Below are 24871 nucleotides of genomic sequence, written 5' to 3'. Positions count from 1 at the left end.
GGGCTATCTGCGCTAGCCGTCCCTAATTTTGCAGTGTAAGACTAGATGGAAGGCAGCTAGTCATCAACACCCACCGCCAACTCTTGGGCTACTCTTTTACCAACGAATAGTGAGATTGACCGCCACACATTATAAAGCTCCCACGGCTGACAGGGTGAGCATGTCTGGTGTGACGGAGATTCGAAACCGCGACCCTCGGATTATGAGTCGAGTACTTTAATCGCCTGGCCATGCCGGGCTAAAACATAGACTATTTTAAAGATAACATTCATCGTTTTCAGCCAGTTTTAAGGCGTTAGTTCCTGTATATGTTTTTACAAAGCAAAGAAAGGGTAAAATAAATATACCATGTTGTCACAGCTAAATCACTGAAAGCGATGAGTTAAAATGATATCCTGAAGTCAGTATTCAAACTCAATACTCACGTAGTCATAACCAGCATAATGAAGCCTAAAATATGTTCCAATTAATAGCCTCACTATAAGAGGAACAAAATTAGAAATTACCCCACTACGTTCCGTTAAAGTCGTAACACATCAGTTCTCTTTCTTGGCAATTGTAGTATTTGGGTTTACCAGCTGTCAAGTAAGAACATGTAAGAAACGTTTGAAAGCGAGAAGAATATATAATATTCTATAACCTATTCTTGTATAAGTAAAGTATAATGGTTTGGTTGTATTATTGAGGAATCAAAAGTAATAAGATTTTAAACTTTATCTAAAAGTTGTACAAGTTATTAGTTTCGTTTGTTCAACAGAGTATAATTATAAGCAATCAATGGTTAGAAAGTGTTGTTGATAATTCAGTGTTTAAAACAAAATAAAGTTTCCTTACGACATGTGTTTTTGAATATAAACGTTTTCATATTTCATTCCAGTTTACCACTGTTGGAAATTCTAATTCTAACATACTTTAATACTGCATTTTCTGAGCCTTAACAGTCAGTATCTTCGACCCAGTAGCCATTACTTCAATTCGTTTACATTGCCCTCATCATTAAAGCGACCCCTATAGCTGCGTAGTATGACGCCTGGTGGCGAGAGTGCTGCTGAGTGCGACAGATCTGGCAGTTCCAGAGCTGTAACCAGAGATAGCAGTCTAGCGTTTGGAGCGAGATGGTGTGGTTTTCCTGCCTTGCTGCATTATAAGAAGAAAAAAAAGGAGTCGGTAGTTTACGACAGCCTGGGTAAGGGTGAATTTTCCTCCCTAGTTGTCACAATGTTATTGTGGTTAAACTCTATTTGAATAGTAAATTACTTCAGCACTTTTAAAGTTCTTTCCAGGATTCGTTTTCAACATAGAAATGGGCATTCCAATAACTCATAACTTGATATATATGTATATATATATTTAATTATATTAAAACAGGTCACATTTGAATACAGCTATCTTAAATTATTTTTGATAGGCTATGTTCGACAATGAAATTATTACCTTGGAATAACATATGTAACTTTGCTTAATTTGATTAGACATTTAATCACCCAATATCTACATAATATTTACTCTTATAGCTTTCAAAGTCTCCCGTGTAAAACTTCTAATTCATACACTGGTTTCTTTCTCTCTCTCTCTTGCTTAAAATAAACCACGTTTCTCTAACGCTTCTGTGCTCTCGAATCTCTGTATTAAAACAATAAATTTATCTTGATGTGATGACGGTTTTTAATGAATCGTCTCTTAAAGGAATTTATTACAGGAACGTTCGATTTGTTTCTCAGTGTAATCCGAAGAAATGGTTTTATAGAAAAAAACGTAAGTATAGGTCGGAGAGGTGTAATGTTTTCTTGTCGAACCACTATAGATTATACCTAGCCAATAACATTGGGTACATTTTAAACTGCCAAAAATAAAACCCTTCAGAAAGCCTTTATACGTAAATATAAATGAACAATGAACACGTAACAAAATTATAAGCGTTTAAGAAATATGGTTAAATCAAAGAATATTGTGGTAAGTGTTATGTATCAAATTCCTTGATTTATTTTAATGCGAAGGAGTGAATATTGTTATTTCGTCTTCAGTGAAACACCGCATTATGTATAAAAGAGATAAAACACTACAAAGGTTAGTTTTATGCGAATGCTTGACGTTATTAGCCAATCAAACAGCTTCATTATCTTCCCAGAAGTGTACGTAAGAAAATTTATCAACCGTATTATGCTTCCTCGCTGATTTGTTTATTACATCCAGATTCTAGGCATTTCATATTTACCCTGCAAACTATTAGGTTCGTTAAATAAATAAATCAGCTTTCAAGGTATGGTACTATTTTCTAAAGGACATTTGATGTTTTATCTGCAGACTAAAAATACATTCATATAGAGGCTATTATAGTATTATGAACTAAAGGAACATGGAACATACAGAACCTTAATGGACATCAAAGTAATGCAAGAGAAAATATTGTATATGTTTTAACACTCCTACGAAAAGACGTTTCTTGTCCTGATTTCTCCAAGCCCGTTCCCCTGGCAGTGGTTTCGCTAGATAGTAGATAGGGACAGTGGGAATCTCGTTAATCCATTTATTAATGGATTTAAATGGCAATTTCATTTAAATACCAAATTATTACCCTAATATTAATAACCTTTCAAGTTGCTCTGGGGCCTATAAGGCCCCACTTTTCATAGGAGTGTTAACAACTCACGTGAATGAACCCCATTATTTCACTTTATTTTTCTTTTAACCATTTTTATTACGATACTTAACTTAGACTTGATCATTTTACCAGGAAAAGTCTTAATTATTATAACTTTATTTATTTAAAAGTATAATAACCTGAAATAAATGATACGTGGTTGGTATCTACTAGCATAGCAATTGTTTGTGGCCCGGCATGGCCAGGTGGTTTAGGCACTCGACTCGTAATCCGAGGATCTAGGGTTCGAATCCCCGTCGCATCAAACATGCTCACCATTTCAGCTGTGTGGACGTTATAATGCGTCAGTCAATCCCACTATTCGTTGATAAAAGAGTAGCCCAAGAGTTGGCGGTTGGTGGTGATTACTAACTGCCTTCCTTCTAGTCTTACACTGATAAATTAGGGACGGCTGACGCAGATAGCCCTAGTGTAGCTTTGCACGAAAATCAAACCAAACCAAGAAATTATGTGAAACGTTATATGAAACTAACATTTTGTATAATATACACAAAACACTTTTTTTTATCAGCATCTTTGTTTCAAACTTTTAACAGATTATCACACAACGTTCTCAACAAATAACAAAACTGAGAGTTGAGTGTTATGTAAACGGAAATAAAATCTGACTGAAATCTTCTGTAAAAAAGCCTCTGTATACCTGAACGACTAATAAACTCTAACTTTTCACGTTCTGGAACAGAAATTAATATCACAACACTTTAAAAATTAGGAAAGAAGTTACTGCTGATACGATGAGGAAGAAAATGGCAGTGTATCTATCTGTCTTATTAATATCACAACACTTTATAAATTAGAAAAGAAGTTACTGCTGATACGATGAGGAAGAAAATGGCAGTGTATCTATCTGTCTTATTAATATCACAACACTTTACAAATTAGGAAAGAAGTTACTGCTGATACGATGAGGAAGAAAATGACAGTGTATCTATCTGTCTTATTAATATCACAACACTTTATAAATTAGAAAAGAAGTTACTGCTGATACGATGAGGAAGAAAATGGCAGTGTATCTATCTGTTTTATTAATATCACAACACTTTACAAATTAGGAAAGAAGTTACTGCTGATACGATGAGGAAGAAAATGGCAGTGTATCTATCTGTCTTATTAATATCACAACACTTTATAAATTAGAAAAGAAGTTACTGCTGATACGATGAGGAAGAAAATGGCAGTGTATCTATCTGTCTTATTAATATCACAACACTTTACAAATTAGGAAAGAAGTTACTGCTGATACGATGAGGAAGAAAATGGCAGTGTATCTATCTGTCTTATTAATATCACAACACTTTATAAATTAGAAAAGAAGTTACTGCTGATACGATGAGGAAGAAAATGACAGTGTATCTATCTGTCTTATTAATATCACAACACTTTACAAATTAGGAAAGAAGTTACTGCTGATACGATGAGGAAGAAAATGACAGTGTATCTATCTGTCTTATTAATATCACAATACTTTACAAATTAGAAAAGAAGTTACTGCTGATACGATAAGGAAGAAAATGACAGTGTATCTATCTGTCTTATTAATATCACAACACTTTATAAATTAGGAAAGAAGTTACTGCTGATACGATGAGGAAGAAAATGACAGTGTATCTATCTGTCTTATTAATATCACAACACTTTATAAATTAGAAAAGAAGTTACTGCTGATACGATAAGGAAGAAAATGACAGTGTATCTATCTGTCTTATTAATATCACAACACTTTATAAATTAGAAAAGAAGTTACTGCTGATACGATGAGGAAGAAAATGACAGTGTATCTATCTGTCTTATTAATATCACAACACTTTATAAATTAGAAAAGAAGTTACTGCTGATACGATAAGGAAGAAAATGACAGTGTATCTATCTGTCTTATTAATATCACAACACTTTATAAATTAGGAAAGAAGTTACTGCTGATACGATGAGGAAGAAAATGACAGTGTATCTATCTGTCTTATTAATATCACAATACTTTACAAATTAGGAAAGAAGTTACTGCTGATACGATGAGGAAGAAAATGACAGTGTATCTATCTGTCTTATTAATATCACAATACTTTACAAATTAGGAAAGAAGTTACTGCTGATACGATGAGGAAGAAAATGACAGTGTATCTATCTGTCTTATTAATATCACAACACTTTATAAATTAGAAAAGAAGTTACTGCTGATACGATGAGGAAGAAAATGACAGTGTATCTATCTGTCTTTCGCTGTATTCACGTATAATTTTTTTTACTAGTAACACCTCGGGTGTTTGCTGCAAACCTCGCCACACAAGGTGAGACTTGAACACTAAAAATCTAGTGTACTTTTATAAATTCATTTTAAGTTGGACAGTGATTAAACTCAAAGGAGTGAAAAGTTGTAAGAGTAATTCTCAGACTTTTTATTCGTTCATAAGATGTTGTCCTGGTCATAGAAAAACTAACGTACTTTATTACCTATAAAGCTGTCTGTACTTTGTTATCTAGTTATATGTGTATGAGCATTATTGATATTTCTTTCTCTGTTTATATTGCAGTTGAAGAAATTTATTACTGTCGTACACATCTTACACTAAGACCCCAGTAGGTAACAATCATTTTTACATTATTGTGACTAGAAGTTTCATAGATACATATTAGAGTTTTATCTTGCAATCATGAGATGAAGAAAGAACAAGTTATCGATGTAAATAGAATTATTCTATAATAGAAACACTTTCTAAAGATTAGGATGATAAATCGTTTCTAAATAGAGAACTCTTTGACGTAAAGAACATTGTATTACAAAGAGCAAAAAACAGCAAACAGTAATAATAGATGAGACATTAATTATTTACTGCACTATTCACTTTCTTCTTTTCTGAAATAACTAATCTCAAAGCTTCTTCAGTTCCCGTAGGGCTACTATCGATTATACATAAATCAAGTACTTTAATTGGTTATTTGTGCTTTCCCTCATAAAATAAACTTGAACATCTTACATTACCATTATAGTTTATTATTATAATTTTAAGTAGCAGTAAGTGAAGTAGGTGTAATGATATATACATTTTTTTACCATCTTGGAGTGCTTGTTTTAAATTATTTATATTTTTTCTTGTATTGAGTATCTTCACAAGTAAAGACAACGCTTCCAAGAAACACTATTTTTATTATCTATGTACGCGAATGAATTTTATCGTTGTATCATAAAGCATTTGTAAAAAAAGGAACATTTTTTTCGTTTAGAAAAACAAATGTTATGTCTTATTTCAGATAATTACTTGCCCAATTCCGTTTCTAAATATCATTTTTTGTGAAGTTTTCCTAGGATCGTTTCGTTTACAAGTCCTCCATGATTTTATTTCGAATGAATGGTATATTTTTTATGCACAGTAGAGATATTAGACAACTTCGTTAAATTAAAATTTCAGCTTTTTCACATTCAGTTTGATTGGTTAATAAGAACGTCTTCATGTTCAAATGATTTTAGTTCCTATTTTGGGCTTTGAGAAACTATCTACCGTGATGAGATCGAATTAAACAGGTAAGCATATCGAGTTGTACCTATATTTATCTGTTGTCCTTATTTTTCTGTAAGCTATTACCCTCTCAGGTTAATAGCATAGTTGGCAGGAGTGTAGAGCTAAACTGTCCTTGCTACCAGCATCCAGACGTGTTCATGCGATTAATCCGGGCGTAGGCTGAGCACAGAGGTTTCAATTATCTTCTTATTGTAGTACTATGGTCCTGTTGTTGATTATAGGCGTGGAAAACGTGGTTTTTCCTATTCTATTTTTACTGCCCGTATTTATTTCACTCTTATTCACAAACATTTCTTCGCCTGCCCGTAATTACGGCTTTTTAAGCCACCTGTCAACAAAACACAAAACCTGCTTCCTGTCATCCGGTTCATAAGGGTCTGTCCGCCGTAATGACGTTACTGTTAATCACCACTTCATACATTACGGGAAGAAGGGTACTTTATTAACCCCTTTGTTAACCCGAAGATAACTTAAGAAGGTCGAAACGTTGCTCTCTGCTTTTTAGTAAAAGTGTTAATACCCATACCAGTCGCCCTGAGACACAGAACTGTACTTACTTTGTAGCAAGTAGTACGTTTTCCAGAGACCTCACAGATCTTATTGCTTCAATATGTAACAAGCTCGATAAAAATCGTTGGCTAACAAACACAGTATCATTACTGGTTCCAAGTTTTGTGCGTAATTCCTTCTACTGTTTCGTTCTTAAAACTGCAATTATTACTACTTCGAGTTCCACTCTGTAATATTTTTTCTTCTTTCTGTAATGACTATAAATGCTTTCGAATTCACATTCCTAAATCACATGTAATCATTTTGATACTTCTGTGAGGTCTAACTCCCGTCATTCCTTTCGAATCATCTTCTACCAAAACGTAATAAACTCTTTCTACTTTTTTAGATATATTAGTCAGAAAAAAGTAATCTATTTGAACTAATCATTACGCATACAAGTCCAACATCATATTGTCTTATATAGTTTATTACCTTGCTTTAACTGAGGATCAAACTGTTTGTATTCGCTCTACTAACTACAATACCTTTTCATACGTATAGTCAAAATGCCTCTGCCAATTCTTTTGCATTATAGTTTCAGCCTTTTCCTGTTCAGCGCACTCGTTTCCTTCAGGTTCATTATTTCCACAGAGTTCGTAAAAAAAATTCAGCCTATTTTTTATAATTTTAACTTTTTAGTGTAAGAGCTGAGATTGCTAAAATAATGAAATACATTCTGACCTGTAGAATAAATTTAAGAAGTTCAATATCAAGTATGCCTGATGCATTTCCAATGTATTAATAAAATCGTTATTAAGTAAACAATGATTTCATAATGAAAACAATGTTTTTATAAACTTGGGTTATAGTCTTGACATTTTTAAAATCGAACTCCCTACTACATAGAAAATTAATTTTATGTTTATATTAATTAACTTATAATTATGTATTACGAGGCTGGGATTCTTTAACATTTTTTATCGATTAAAGTTATTTGCGATTCGTCCACTGTAGGGAATCGAGCCTTTGATTTTAGCATTTTAAGGCCCGAAACTTATCACTGACCCACTGGAGGACTTCAGCTTTAATGACAACGTAGTTACGTCACTATATGTGTCATGCGCTTACTAAAAGTAAGTAAAAGAAAACTTTCAATTCTAATTAACACCACAATTATCAATTTATCATCTCCAAACACCACAAATATCTATTAGTTAAAATTAAAATGACTATTGCTTTGGAACTGGCCTGGCATGGTCAAGCGCGTAAGGCGTGCGTAATCTGAGGGTCGCGGGTTCGCATCCCCGTCGCGCCAAACATGCTCGCCCTTTCAGCCGTGGGGGCGTTATAATGTGACGGTCAATCCCACGTTGGTAAAAGAGTAGCCTAAGAGTTGGCGGTGGGTGGTGATGACTAGCTGCCTTCCCTCTAGCCTTACACTGCTAAATTAGGGACGGCTAGCACAGATAGCCCTCGAGTAGCTTTGTGCGAAATTCTAAAAACAAACAAACAAAGCTTTGGAACTACGTTTATGACTCATAGAGAAACTCAAAAAACCTACATTGCTTAACAAATATAATTCCTTTTTTTTCATAGTAACAAAATTCAGCGTTTTCTTACATTCAATTTGCGTTGTTGTTTTTACGCTTGTCTTAATTATCATAAGTTGTTTGTAGTTTTATATTAACGAAGACGTAAACGTTCTCTAGATAAAACTTGTCACTTTTATGATATCTATAACACACAATCATCATTAACTTCGAAAGATGTTCTTTAGCAATTCTTTCTTTAATTAAAGCATCACCATACATACCCACATATGTATTCGATCATTATTAGAATAATTTGTAACGTATAGAAGCAGAAGGACTTATTATGAACTTTGAAAAGTTCATAAACTGAATTCCGTCTATGCTGGAAATATGTAACAATACAACTGTCAGAAATTAATAATTTGTCGATTGAAATAGTTTCCAACAATTATAATCAACTACAAAATTATTAAACTCACACTCCTTGTATACTTATATCTAACATATTTTCTTTGTTGTTGTTATTCAACATTTTTAGTCTTATCAGTAGAATTAATCTATGATTATTCTAATCCAACTAAAATTACGTAACTTATTTAAGGTTTAATGATAATTGTTGTTTACATGTTTAATCGATGCAACAATGCTGAAAACAGGCCACAGTATATTGTTAAAAAGAAATTAAATTAAGTTAATATGATTTATTTGTTTAATCGAAACACTAAAATGAACCAGATTTCTACAAGACCTATAATGGTTGGAGAAGTTTTATGGAATAATTTTTTTTTTTTTTTAGGAAATGAAACTTTGGGTAATCCGGTTAAATTATCCATTCTTCCCCTAAAATAAATTTTATTTAATAGTGAGCCACCCTTAGAATTCATAAAACATAAAAATAATTATTGTAGTAAAAATAGAGCCCTTCAAAAATAAAACAGCGTTATTTCTAAGATTATGGGAAAAAAGAACATATAAGTTTGTTTGTTTCTTTTGAATTTCGCGCAAAGCTACTCAAGGGCTATCTGCGATAGCCGCCCCTAATTTAGCAGTGTAAGACTAGAGGGAAGGCAGCTAATCATCACCACCCACCGCCAACTCTTGGACTACTCTTTTACCAACGAATAGTGGGATTGACCGTCACATTATAACGCCCCCACGGCTGAGAGGGCGAGCATGTTTGGCGCGACCGGGATTCGAACTCGCGACTCTCGGATTACGAGTCGAACGCCTTAACACGCTTGGCCATGCTGGACCCAACATATAAGTTTGAGAAGAAAATTAACCAGTGAAGTTCTGTAACATTAGATAGCACCTGTACAGATATGTAACATTAGATAACACTTGTACAGATATGTAACATTAGATAGCACCTGTACAGATACAGATATGCAAAGATGACAACATAATACTACCCATCCTGAAAGTTGTTGGATGTTAATAAGCAAAAAGTTACACGATAGGCTCTCTGAGCGGTGCCAACCACTGGTATTGAAACCCAGTTATAGCGTCATAAGCCTTCAGACTTATCACTACACCACTGGAAACAGACCGGTGACAGAAGTGTCATAGCACTGCTGTTTGGATCTAATCATGTGTCTATGTTTTCTGAGAATTAAAGTTTACGCCCTGTTCAATCCACGTACTTGGCACCCAGTACAAAGTGTTTCGTGTTATGTTGAGAGCTCTATAAAATGTTCAGAACGATTTCAGTTAGTTTTACTGAACAACAATTCATATTTATATCAACAACTATTTTGAAGACCTTTCACAAAATTATGCGCAGATAGCCCTCGAGTAGCTTTGCGCGAAATTCAAAACAAACAAACAATCACGTAATTATTTTAATTCTTTTAAAGATTCGAGAACTAAAAGAATAATTTTTGTTCTCTGAATTCACAGACAGATCGCACTATCGTACTCTGGTAAATTTTGTTTGCTCTGCCCAGCATAGGTATCAAAGCCCTGTTTTTTAACACTGTAAGACTTTAGACATACCGCTGTGCCATTGGAAGGGGCGGTAAATTTTACTGGGTAAACACGAATTCAAAAATTAATTGTACTGTCGTACTGTGGAATATTTTATTGGGTGAACAAATGTTTTACAATAAATACTTGCACAAATATATTTGAAATTTAATATAATTATACTTTAACATGTTAAAAAATCAATGATTGTTGTTACTATAGTTAATGATACTACTATTGTTGGTTTTTTAACCTATGATGAAGTATTTTAATTCTGAGAGTATGTGTATTTTGGAGAGAATAATTATTTAAATCGAAGACACTCTAATAGAAGATGCGTTTTTTTTTCATAAAATGTATTTTTTGTTCTATCTCTCTTCCATCCAAATTTAGATATAAAAAATACTTGAATTGAAATAGACCACATTTCAGGTCTGTTTTATTTTTACATTATTTAAATATATCCAGAAAATGCATTTACAACAAAGAATAATAGATGGTCCTTTAAGCATACATAAATGTAAATTTCACTTTCTTCCCTTTACATTTACGTATGTTGAGGTACTGGTTATTTTTCTAGTCGAAACATATTCCGCTACGCATGTGACTGCTAAAATACTTGAGCAACATCTGTGTTTGATGGCTCATTCATTACTAACAATACAGCTAGTTCTGTGGTTCTGCATACACCGTAAGAGAGTTTGAAGACACACTGCCGCCCATCAGACAGCTTGCAGTTTTAGATATGTGGTTATTTTTCTCTCACTAAAGCTGGGACTTCTGTTTGGTTTGTCCTTAAAGACATTTAAAATTCTGTCATACACGTTGCGATTCATATTCTGTTGGCACCGATGTCAATTAAACAAACACGTCACCTCAGTTTGTATATGATAAAAATAATTTTGTGCACTGCTTTCAACATAACAATAAGACAATATACTTTGAAGTGAACGAAAAAAAATATTGTTGCTGTTTTTATTACTTGTTGCATGTGTGTTTTCGTATAGTAAAGCCACATCGGGTTATCTGCTGAGTCCACCCAGGGAAATCGAACCCCTGATTTTAGCGTTGTAAATTCGTAGAATTACCGCTTTATTAGCGAGAGGCATTGTTGCGTTTATAATTGACTTAAAGAAACATTTTTTTCAGGTGTTTTATAAAATGAAACAATGGTCCAAAAGAGTGAGTGCTAGTTCAGTGGTAGGTTTACAATATCGTGTAAGCTTTATCGCAGTTTTGGTTTTTATTTGAAATTAAGTATTGAAAAGGGATTATTGTTTGTTTGTTTATTTTTGAATTTTGCACAAAGCTACACGAGGACTATCTACGCTAGCCGTCCCTAATTTGGTAGTGATTCTTAATCCGAGGGTCTCGGGTTCGAATCCCCGCCCCACCAAACATGCTAGCCCTTTAAGCCGTGGGGGCGTTATAATGTGACGGCCAATCCCACTATTTGTTGGTAAAAGAGTAGCCCAAGAGTTGACGGTGGGTGGTGATGACTAGCTGCCTTCCCTGTGGTCTTACACTGCTAAAGTAGGGTCGGCTTGGGGATGACCTAAGACATGTTACGTGAAAGACTAGTTGCTGTGGTGCTGGTCAGCATGAAACATTACTTACATAACTAGTTGTGTGCAGTGTTGGATAGAATAAATGTTGATTACAATACCTTATGTATGGTGCTGTCTATATAACTACTCTAAAGTATTGTCTGCACAAATATTAAAAGCAACAGGTTAGTTTTATTCCAAGCAAGTTTATGTGCACACATTAAATGCATAATAAACATAATCTTATGTTTACGTAAAAAAAACAAAAAAAACATATGTATGCTCCAGTTTGCCCCTGAAGAAGAAAGGTCCACGTTTCGAAAGCGCTCGGGTTATACGGTTTTGCAAATATAATCTCGTGTTTACGAAAAATGACAACAACATATGTAAGCTACAGTTTGCCCCAGAAGAAGAAAGGTCCACTTTTTGAAAGCACTTGGGTTTTAGGGTTTTTATTAATTTCTATCAAAACTTCTTGAACCTAGGTGTTTGTCTAACGTTATTGAAACATAAGTTACATACATCGATACGGTTCTGACCCTTCTTTTCACATATGAAACACAATATTTCTGATAAGCGATCACGCTTAATTTAAACATACACACATATATATATATATATATATATAAATTAGAGTTTGTTGATTTCCATTCATGTTTTATTATTTCTTTTTATAACTTAAAGTAAAACAACTACGAACAAATCATAAACTACAGTAATCAACATTAGTAAGGCAGAATATTAGTTAAATAGTCCTATTCTCACCTAAAATAATTTATTTTTTACATATCTAGTGTAATGTTTACATTAGTTTCGGCAAGCAGATTACATTACTTCAAATTCCTAATGGAAAGAAATCTTCATAAGGTATTTATTACTCGTAACACCAAACCCTCTGTGAATAGTTTTGGTCCATGGTTCACGGTCATGTTTCAACACTTAACAAAGGAAGTTACTCTTAAATTAGCTCGTGCATATTAAACGTGCACATAAACAAATAACACATTTTTCCAAAGACACAAAATCTTTAAATTACGGTACAAATTCTAATGGTTTCAAAATACAAGCTGTAAATTGTGAAGAGACATTTCATTTAACTTTACGTTTGCAGTTGTGTCAACACGTCTACAACACATACGGCTCAATCATGCTATATTATTTAGTAGTAATGGTATCTTTCAAACCATTTGAACTAAAACGCGAAAGGGAGGATTGTTAAAAAAAACAACAAACGAGCATGATATGCTAACTTTAAGTTTTCAAAACACTTTTTCCACGTCTCTTGTTCGAACAGACAGCTAGTGAGTGTGTCTGCATTCCCTATGTAAAACGTATGTATTTATTTTTAACTTTATTAACAATCATTTGATATGCTAAAATAATATAACAAACATTGTTATATTATTTGAGCATATCAAATTCTATTAATTTTTATATTATTTCATTGGAAAGGTTATTTTAGCTGATGAAAAAAATGCATTCTAATCTTTATAAGTAGCAGAGAAAGAAACATATTATTTAATTAATTACGCTGATTGCCAGGTTAGTTTATTTAATTTCGCTCTAATTACATACCCTGCTTTGGTGATATAAGCTAAACACTTCGCTGAGTAAATGCTACTGTATTAAATAGGCCCGGCATGGCGAGGTGGTTCAGGCACTCGACTCGTTATCTGACGGTCGCTGGTTTGAATCTCCGTCACACCAAACATGCTCACCCTTTCAGTCGTGGGGGCGTTATAATGTGACGGTCAATCCCACTATTCGTTGGTAAAAGAGTAGCCCAAAAGTTGGCGGTGGGTGGTGATGACTAGCTGCCTTCCCTCTAGTCTTACACTGCTAAATTAGGGATGGCTAGCGCAGATAGCCCTCGAGTAGCTTTGCGCGAAATTAAAAAACAAACAAACCTTTCTTTCACAAAGATTTTATTTTCGGGTATATTTGTTCAACGAGGGCAGAATTGTAAACTTGAAATATTTTGATTTCTTACTTTATTGGTGTGTATATATATATTTTTTACACAGTGATCTCACGTCCTTTTATTTTAAAAAATAGAAAAAGAAAAACAACATTGTGTTTTCGGCTGAAAATGTGGAAAGTTTTCTGTTGAATAACGTTTCCGTGGTAATCGATTCAATCGCAGTCAGCTTTCCAGCGGTACGGCTTTACCACGCGATGAAACCTCGTCTGGTTCCATCGAGGCTCTGAACATTAATACCCTTTATTAGAATATAAAATTTCGTAGATCGTGTTATAGGAAGTTTGATGGATTGAATCCAGCGCAAATTTAATCAAGCTACCTTCCCTAGACCTTGGAAATGTTTTTTTTTTTTTTTTTTCAGAAACGGAATTGGAGTGTAAGGCTTGTGTTAATAATGTTTTTTATTAACATTTCATATCAACATTCCATCAGCAGCCTTATCAATGTCCGAATACATAGTTAAATATCACTATACACAATCACTTTTATTTCCAGACTTCTTTTTCTAAGCCCTTTTCCAATTTTTTATTTGCTTCCCGCTGGTTTTAAATGACACCGTACGTCTTACATATGAATATCGTTTGTCCCCTGTTTGACTAGAATTTCAGTGTTCAGTGTTACGCAATTTCTTAACACTGATGTTCTCATTCTAGATAGCCGTTATTTAATAATCCCAAATTATTTATTTTATCCAGAATCATTTTTTTGTAACTTTAAATAAGTAAAATTGTTTGAAAGTTCAGCTTGATTACATCATTGTAATCATCGCTGCTTCATGTTTACTTTACATGTAGTTTTATTGAATAAAGTTACATCAACGTGAGTTTGTTTGCCTTACCGTGTACAATATTTTCAAACAGATCAGGATTTATTGATCTAATATATAATGCCTGCAAAAAAGCGTTGCTTTCGTAGAGCGTTGAAAATAACAGAATAAGGAAAATTCACTCCAACGTCATGAAAATTGCTGCAAATTGTTGTGGGTCGCAGCTAGTCAATAATAGTACGCATAAAGAGGGCCTACATTTTAATCACTAGGTTTGGTTCTGAAATGATATGTATTTTTATGTTAAACACGTGCAACTACTATAGCTGTACTACTCTTGCTAGAATGTTAATGGTCTTGGAATAGCAATACCTACTGGTTTGATTGTTTGTTTTTGGATTTCACGCAAAGCTACATGAGAGCTATCTGTACCAGCCGTCCCTAATTTAGCAGTGTAAGACTACAGGGAAGCAACTAGTCATCGCCACCCACCGCCAACTCTTGGGCTACTCTTTTACTAACGAATAGTGGGATTGACCATCACATTATAACGCCCCCACTGCTGAAAAGGCGAGCATATTTGGTATGACGGGGATTCGAACCCCCGACCCTCAGATTACGAGTCGAGTTAGCGGTGGGTGGTGATGACAAGCTGCCTTCCCTCTGGTCTCACACTGCTAAATTATGAACGGCTAGCGCAAATAGCCATCGAGTAGCTTTGCACAAAATTCAAAAACAAACAAAGCAACGCGAAAATCGAGGGGTTTGATTCCCCTTGATGGGCACAAAAAAAAACCGATGTGGGTTTGCTATAAGGAAACACACACTACACTCTCATATAAAGTCCAATGTCACCTAACACCATGCACATAAATGATACATCCTAGATTTTTACACCTTTTGCCAGCATTATTTTTATATATTAACCGCACATTCTAGTGTTTTTTTTTTTGAGTTATAGAAGTTGGTGGCTACGGTACAGATAGCTTTGTGCTTAACAAACAAACAAAACTAAAAATGCAATTTTGAAACAAACAACTATTCCATCTAACTATGAAACTTAAATTTTATTGTTAAGTATAATGTCATTTTCCACAGAAACACAACGATTCTTTTGCACTCATACAATACGTTTTGAATAAGAAATTAATATTCTAGATTTTCATAGTAGAATTTTTACTTTCATAACCGTTTATTCTGAACACCACAACATGGGTTACATTATACTAATTTCATACATTATTAGATATTCAGATTATTTTATAGGGTACGCTCTGTAATAGCAGATCCACTATTTGTTTGTTTTGAATTTCGCGGGAAGCTTCTGGAGGACTATCTGCGCTCTACTATTGTTAAGAAAAGGTCACTAAATATCGCCGGACACTACGCCCCAGTACTTCTTTATTAAATGTGTCAGAGATTGACATATGGGTTAGTGTTCTGTACTGTATATCGGAAGATCCAAGGTTGGAGTTACGATGATACTGAAAAAGAAGTGCATTTCTAGTTGTGAACGCGTTATAAAAGTAACACTCAACCCCGTTATTTGATTCTATGATCTGGAAAAGTACCTTATGACGGAAGGTGCTGCTGATTAGCTGCTCTTTGTCTGGTTAGCATTTCGTTATCAGGAACAGCTACGTCTTCACCCTTTAGTATTTCTGATATAGCCGTTTAGCTCACATACAAATAATTTGAGTTTAGTAAAAACGTCACTTGCAATTATTACTAGCAAACAACTATTAGATTATACTCTTATTTTTGTTTAAGATAAACGCCAAAGCAAATATATTATAATCCAAGCTATCAATAAAAAATATATTGATTATAAAAAACAACTTTACTTTTAAAAAAAGAAGAAATATAAGGGTATATGGTAAATGACTTGATGTGCAATCTTGCAGAACTTACGGTGTATGCTGTTACAATCATAGTGACCGACAGGTGGCGGTATTTTAATATTGTAATCGGGAATACAGTCCTACATACGGGAAAGCACAATTTGTCTTGTAATACAAAAGATTCAAGTCGATAATATGTGTAAGGCGTCATTATCGACGTTTTTTAAAATAAATAAAACAACAAAACTCCAAATTCAATCAAACAATGGTATACAAAGTATCTCTACATATAACGTTTACCACCCTCTTTCAATAATAAATTATTTTCGCTGTTCAACAAAAAAGTAAATCTGAAAGTTAATACACTTTTCAAGATATAGGTGTCTCAGATTTTACTCTTATTTCATATAATTTCTTACGTGATGTTTTTAATTGGTAATTTTCGGTAAAAGACCAGAGTATATGTTAGAAATAACTAATGTTCGTTTTAGAAAACTTCGTGAGTATTTCAATGTCAGGGCTATAAAGAGTGATTATTAGGATATCATATTGTTTTTTGAGGAAAATATTCAGACAAAATTCCTATTATGTTGCTTAAAAATCTATAAATGGAACTGCGTCTTTTTAAGCAGTATTATGTCAAAACTAGCTTTGCTCGAAATTCGAAACAAACTATTCTTTTACCAACAAATAGTGGGATTGAACGTGACATTATAATGCCCCTACGGCTGAAAGTACGAGCATGTTTAGTGTGACGGGGATTCGAACCCGCGACCCTAGGATGGATTGGAGTCGAGTGTCTTAACCTCCTTTCACGATTCATTTTATTACAACTTGCGGTTATATATATATATAGAGAGAAAGAAAAATGTATTTCCCATTATCTATGAAAGACATATAGGCACATCCCTGAGAAGATGATCAACTAAAAACACACCTTTATTATGGTTGTAATTCATTCATTCACCATTAGATTCCATCAAGGAACATAGGACCGCAATCGCTTGCGGATTTTTCAACAGGTATTTAAGTGAGTAGGTTGTTAGCCCACTTCACCAAACCGTCCCTAATTTAGTAGTGTAAGACTAGAGGGAAGGCAGCTAGTCATCATCACCCACCGCCAACTTTTGGGCTACTCTTTTATCAACGAATAGTGGGATTGACCGTCACATTATAACGCCCCCACGGCTGGGAGGGCGAGCATGTTTGACGCGTCGCGGGCGCGAACCCGCGACCCTCGGATTACGAGTCGCACGCCTTACGCGCTTGGCCATGCCGGGCCATATTATGGTTGTAAGCGCGAACAAATTCGCACCAGAAAAAAAAAAAGTGTAAATACCGCAGAGTATCATTTTAAAGTGAAAATGCTTGTAACTGTATCATCCACAAGCTTCAGGGATATTTCGCCCATCACACATAATCAAAACAACAGATGTAAAGCTAGAAAGCAAGATACAAATTAAATAATACGTAAGGATCTGGATGGTAGAATTCACCATGTCTTATATTCCACCTCCACTTGTAATCTGTAACCGGATGTAAACATGATAATTGCCCCTAAATACATAAATATAGAAAATTCATATAATCTAAAACCATCGTTTTCTATCACGATATATATCACCCAATTTTCGCTATTTTTTGTTATAAGTCTAAAAATATATGAGTTGTAATTTTAATTCTGGAGTAATATATATGTATATATATATATTATGTTATTAACTATAAAACTACCTCTATTGTATTACCCTACTTTCTAATATATATATATACTTGTGAAGAATCAGTAATACAATCTGTAAGTGACAAAGATGTTAACACCAACGAATAAAATATTTAAACCACAAGCAATTAAACTTGCTACCACGAACAAAGGTTATCGGTATAGTTGCATTCTAGCCAAAAGTTGTGCCGACCACAGTACAGGTTTTTACATAAACTTAGGTTCTAGATACAATATTAGAAGTTTACACAAGTATGTCATTGAACCTGAATTACTGATCTTCTGTCAGATTGTTTACCTAATTATCTTAGCCGAATGTCATTCTCCACATTAGATGTTAGGAAATGTCCCTGTCCGCGTATAACAAAGCTCATTTACGCATAAATATCAAGCGGGCATACCATGAAACAACAACCAATAACCACCATTTTGAACATAGCTGCTCACTGATTCCCACAATTTCGTGATACTGCTAAAATGTTTACTTTATCTGATGGCTAGAAGTATTCTTATTGTAGAGCAATTGTAACAATAACAGTTTTGGTTTTGAAATGTTTCCTTTGTTATTGTCCACTTTTGCAAATGAAATCTGTGTCCCATGTGCATAAATGACCTTTATATAGGTCCTAAAATACATGAATCATGTAGACACAAGTTACCCGTCATTCCATATCATTAGTTACTTTATACATATATTTATTTATATAATGTTGTAATTTACATGATCTTGCAAATATTTTAAGGTTTGAAAACACATAATCTTCTATTATATTGATTTATAAACTTAAGATATAATTTTCTCTATCATTTAGTCAATACGTTTTACATTGATTATTTTGTTTCTGTTTTAAGGTTTAACCAATGCCTACTGTTGATGTTTCAACTACGATAGCTTCAATGGTGTATTTTCATAGACAATTGTACTCACAATGTAATTTATTAACTTAAATAAGTAAACTCGTCATTAACGTATTATGTATAACAATAAAGACAGATAAAATATTTGTATAATTAAACCTTAACTCGAAAAACATGTCTTTTAATATCATACATATATAAATACCAAAAATATACATTTTGTGTTAATATGTAAAACAACTATCAATAATGTCATGTTACATCATGTCGTATTTTTCATTTGTAAGTCGGTTCTTATTGTAAATATTAAAGATATTTGATCTGTGATATAACTGTTTTTATGACCACTTACAATAAAAAAACTGTTACTATTTTGATTGACAAAGTCAAGTTTTTAATAGGGCAAAACTTTAACACGGTCTTTACAATTTACAGAATGTTGCACTACTCATCTATCGAATATCAATGCGAAACCTTACTTTCGGATTTAATCTTGTTATGAGTACTTGTAACGTTGAAGAGCAGAGAAAAAACAAATCACATCACAAATTAACAGCATATTGTAATTTTTGTAAGGGGTCTCTCATGTAATCACTTATCCTTAATAAAAATGAACTTATAACTAATACAACGTGAAAGTAATTAACAACACATTAACCCAAAGTTTGTAAGTTTTTTTTTTTTAAATAGTTAAAGCAGGAAAGTTTTAGTTTAATCAAAACTTAAGTCTGTAATATGTGATCATTGTTCTAATAATTTCTAAAAAACAAAATAATCCTTTTCTTAAAGCAGACAATAACTTGCTAAACTGAAAACTTACTAATCCATATATAATAATAGAAAAAACAAAACAACTTGCACAATACAGGTTGGGAGTACACGTGCTCATTTACAGTGTGTTTTAGTGGAAAGCTGAACGTTTCAAAGCTTGCAATGTACTTTTACCATACGAACAGTGATTACTGATTAATAGAAGTATATTTTGTTTCAATATAACAATTATTACATATCTGTAACAAAACAGAATCATATATTTAATGTGACAAAAGATACATTTAATAGAGTCGTGATACAAATTCAATTATAATTACTGAACTGAGGTTTTTCACAATAAAAGTTTTGCTATAAAGGTTTACTGAGTTTTTTATTGTAGTTGACATGTGTAAAAAATGAGAAACATTGTTATGTGGTAATTATTGTTAAATGAAGGACGAATCACGTCAGTTATGAAAACAATGGATAAAAACAATTGTCAATACTCTCCTATTATCTCGTGTCTTCTTATACGTGAGGTATTGTCTCACACTGAACAGAGTTAACGTTCACAAGGGATTCAGAATTGAAATATCTTTATACTTGAATGAATTAGGAAAGCTAGAATGGTTACAGGATCAACTCGATAATAAACAAAAAGTACAGAAATTAAAGTTAGAGCTTACCGTAAACTTTGAAGAGGTTCTTATAGTAAATATATCCTCTAAATTACAAACATTTTAACACTTCATACTTTAACACTAATATAGCTTATGAAGATTACAAGATATACTCAGAAATATTTGGAACTTCTAGAATATTAAAATAAATAGTCAGCGCATCAAACAATGATGTCGAAAATCGTAAAACTATTATTGTTTTTTTCTTTATAGGTTCGTTATGCAGCGTTCAAAACTTCACATTAGTCTATTATTATTAATGCAAGTTCTCTCAGTGGCTCAACTAAACATGATGGTTTATAACCTAAAATATGGGGTTCGATACCGAAAAAATTAAAACAATAATTTCTGTAATATAAGGAAAGAGATCTCAACGTACTTTTGTTATCTTAATGTCGCTATTTCAGTTCAATTTAGCTTTACTTAGTAAATGTTTTCAATTTTACACAGATATTTCTATGTCTAAAAGTATGTTTTTGTTCTATTTCAAAATCTGTAGTGCATACTGGAGGGATTTACACATTTTCATAAAACGTTGAAAAAAGACCTTTATATTCCATATATATACATTTGACTGTGCGGCTTCGTCAGGGTTAACATGCACAAAAGTTTTAGCGAATACTGTAATATCAAATAGTTATCTATGTTAACACATATCTATGGCGGACAGAGAATATTGTAATTTATTCTATTGTTTGCATAACTATAAAAGATAAACATTGTATTTACATACTTAGATAGAAATAAGTTTTAACGTTTAATAGTTGTTTTTAAGAAGAAATTCTTTCACCCTTCCAACGATCATTTTGTGTTGAAAATGATGTATTTATTCTCACGATTTATGATGTAAACTATAATGCTGTTAACAATTAAACACAATAATCTAAATAAACTTACTTAAAGCACAGATTCAGATTAGTGGAATATAAAGCTGTTCTTATATTTATGTATGCAGTATTGATATCTACCCTGATCATTATGAGGACATTCATCTCATCTTTACTTTCTCTGCTTATCAAAACAATAAATAAACGAAAGATTTCTTGTGCATGAAATATATATGCAAATATGATACAATTTCTGTGTTTATGGGCTCGCCGGATTTTTCATAGGGATTAATTCTTTGAAAAGTTTAACATTAGAGAAAGAACTAAAATATTCTTTCGTGTTATACGAAGCACCGAATAGATAACGCCCAAGTTTAATGTTTAAAAGCTGAAAACAGGAGACTTGGGCTCACCAGGCAGCTACACATATGCAAAGTAATAAATAGTTAAGAGCCAAGGTAATACCACATGCTGGTAAACTGAATAACTAAAGCAATAATCATCCTTATACTTAAGTGATGTGTTTATATATATGCAAATAACTGATATTTCAAAATGCAAAAAAAAATAAAAAAATCGGAGAAACGAACGTTGGATAAAGTAGAATGTTGTATTTAATAGGAACGTGAAAAAAAAATCTGCTGCTATCCACTTTAAAGCAAATGTATTAGACGGTTTTGTATGTAACATTCATTTATTTTTCCAGTTTTGTAACGCGTTTGTGAGCGAAACGTTTTGAAAGTGGAGAATATAATTTTCTCAGAAGATCTTTTGAGTGTTTAAAAGGAGGAACTAAAGAATTAGCCAAATATATCAAGTCCGTATCAATGAATAAAGTTTCACGCGCAGAGTTTAATTTCCTGTTTTAACTTCTCTCCATTCTCTGATGAAGCTTTTCAACTCCAAAAGCTCAGAATAATGTTATTCATTACCACTCGGAATTGATAGTAAACTCACACATATGTAAAGACCATTAGAGAATATCAATTTTAATTAAACTGTAATTTATATCACGACTGAAAACAGCAACAAAATAATCTGTTTGTTTGTTAGCAGGAAAGTTTAATCAAATTTATCTGTTTTCAACTTATTCCAGAGTTGACTGAAAAGTACTAACAATATATTGGAATAAAGTACAAAACTGAATATTTTTCTCTTGATTCCGAAAAGAAAAAAGTGCACATGTATTTTACTTTGTTTGTATTAATGTTTCAGAGATCCCATTTTAGAAGTTTTTAGATCACACCACTACATGTATTTTTACGAGATTTTTTGTTGTTTTTTTTGTGTTAGGGAAAGGTTATCATGGGGAATCGAACCTTGGACGTTTATAGGTTTTCAATTCCATAAGCGAACCTTTGACCTGCTGGCAGACTTTTATTGTTATTCATCTTCTGTAGTTCTTGAAATGTTGCAAAAACTAAGTAATCAAAACTAACTTTTCAATTCATATCTTAGTCCACAGTATTGCTTAAATAACATTTTGTTCATTCAACTTAACATCAGATTGCTCGTTTGTTTGTTTTAATATCAACGTCTGAAAGAAAAATCTCTATTGTTATTGAGTTTTAACTAGATTACTGTTTGTTTGTTTTGAATTTCGCGCAAAGCTACTCGAGGGCAATCTGCGCTAGCCGTCCCTAATTTAGCAGTGTAAGACTAGAAGGAAGTCAACTAGTCATCACCACCCACCGCCAACTCTTGGGCTACTCTTTTATCAACGAATAGTGGGATTGACCGTAACATTATAACCCCACCCCACGGCTGAAAGGGCGAGCATGTTTGGTGCGACCGGGATTCGAACCTTGCGACCCTCGGATTACGAGTAAAATGCCTTAACACACTTGGCCATGCCGGGCTCTTTAACTAGATTAAATAAATCCTTAGAACTTTCAATCGTGAAATAATTTATTTGAAAAATGGACATGTTGGTTTAAAGATTTTCGCGCAAAACTAGGTCGCGGCTATCTGACTATAACTGTTCCTTTTTTCAGGTGATCTGATTTGATCGTTGTTAAGCGCAAAGCTACACAGTGGCCTCTCTGTGCTTTGTTCACCACTACGGATATGGAAATCCGATTTTTAGCGTCGTAAAGCTTCGGATTTGCCGCTGAGTCACTTTGTGACTTTGGTTTGGTTTCATTTTGAATTTCGTGCAAAGCTACAGGAGGGCTATCTGCGCTAGCCGTCCCTAATTTTGCAGCATAAGATTAAAGAGAAGGCAGATAGTCATCACCACCCACTGTCAACTCTTGGACTACTCTTTTAACAACGAATAGTGGGATTGACCGTCATTTTATAACACCCCCTACGGCTGAAAGGGCGAGCATGTTTGGTACGACGGGAATTCGTACCCGCGACCATCAGGTTACTAGTCGAGCCCCTTAACCATCTCGCCATGCCGGGTTTTGGGGCTTTGAGTAATAGATTTGAGGGAAGGTAACTGTGCATTTTCATCCACTAGTAATTATTGAGCTACTCTAATCGAATAGTGAGTTTTAACTTTCTCTAGTGCAGAGTACCAACAGTCTTTTTGCTGTAACTGTCTTTTTGGAGTTTCGCGCATGTAATTCACGATGTTTCATAATCTTAATAGATGTAATGGTTTTTATAGTGTAATTAATTGTTGTAAAATTAATAACTGGTTACATTTTTTCCAGCTTTCGCTTGGTCAGCACGACAAAAACATTTGCGGAAAAGGAAAAAGTGTTATCGTGGTAAGTAACAAATGGCATTTGTATTAATTTACGTCGAGAATAATTCACTATGATCATATTAAAAATACTTCTTCATTCTATCTCTTTTTTTGCATATTAATGTTCACACGAATTAAGTCAATAATATTAATATTTTCTTTAATATTATTTGAATCGAAATTAGGTGTACCACTTATGAAACAAAATTCTGAATGTATGAAAATAAATCCAAACACAGTACATGTAATACTAGTAAACTACATAAAAAAAAAATGTTTTCTAAGTTTTGAAATACCATTATCCTATGATATATTATTATTTTCAATTTGTTGTTGTTTTTATAGTTGTGATAGCATTGCTTTTAAATCTGTCGTTCATGCTAAACGAATGTATTTCTAAATCAAAACTACCAGAAAAAATTGAGGTATAATATGTTTTATTTCATCTTTAAAGTCAAATATTCCAGCTGTCTTACTAATAAAGTATCTATTCATTATCAACACCAGTTAAAATAATAGGTCCATCATGCTTTTTTCTCTGCTGTGGTGTAGATTGTGAAGCAGCTCTGTGTTTTACTTTCATTAAGAAATCATTCCAAGTTAAATTCCTTAATCACATCACAACACAATTCATGTTGTGCTACCATATTGAAAGATTTCACTTACACCTCCTCATTTCTATCCTTCTCACAGTAAAAACAGCTAAATAGATTGCATGAAATTACGTACGAACTTACTAAATAATACAGTCTGCTTTAAAAAAAAGTAATTTTCATTTAAACGTCCATCAAGCTCAAAACCTTTGATGTGACAGACAATTCTAAAAATATTTTCATTTAGAATTCAGGTTTTTTAACGTTAAGCAGAAGGTTCCATGTTATATATCCAGTAAGTTTGATTTGATTGGTATGAATTAACATATTTGTTTTGAGGTGTTATTTTTTCCAACTGAAGTAGATAACACTATAAATCATAAAAAAACATTGCAAACACTAACAGAGATATATTAGAAATCTAGGATTTCGTCTTTGAAA

At 33.2% G+C, this 24871-nt stretch overlaps 1 protein-coding gene across 9 annotated transcripts in view; it reads left to right on the top strand.

The window, feature by feature from the left end:
- The window catches only part of LOC143233988 (uncharacterized), an 86228-nt gene that overhangs the window by 9091 nt on the left and 52266 nt on the right, over positions 1 to 24871 (top strand). For all 9 annotated transcript variants that reach the window (XM_076470953.1, XM_076470956.1, XM_076470960.1 and 6 more), the window contains exons 3-4: positions 878 to 1186; positions 23803 to 23859. In XM_076470953.1, coding sequence (XP_076327068.1) covers positions 1024 to 1186; positions 23803 to 23859 — 220 coding nt within the window. In that variant the 5' untranslated portion in view covers positions 878 to 1023. The remainder of the gene's footprint in view (positions 1 to 877; positions 1187 to 23802; positions 23860 to 24871) is intronic.

This window comes from Tachypleus tridentatus, chromosome 12 (assembly GCF_004210375.1).
Source record: "Tachypleus tridentatus isolate NWPU-2018 chromosome 12, ASM421037v1, whole genome shotgun sequence".
NCBI lineage: Eukaryota > Metazoa > Arthropoda > Merostomata > Xiphosura > Limulidae > Tachypleus > Tachypleus tridentatus.
This window is presented reverse-complemented; position numbering and strand designations above follow the sequence as displayed.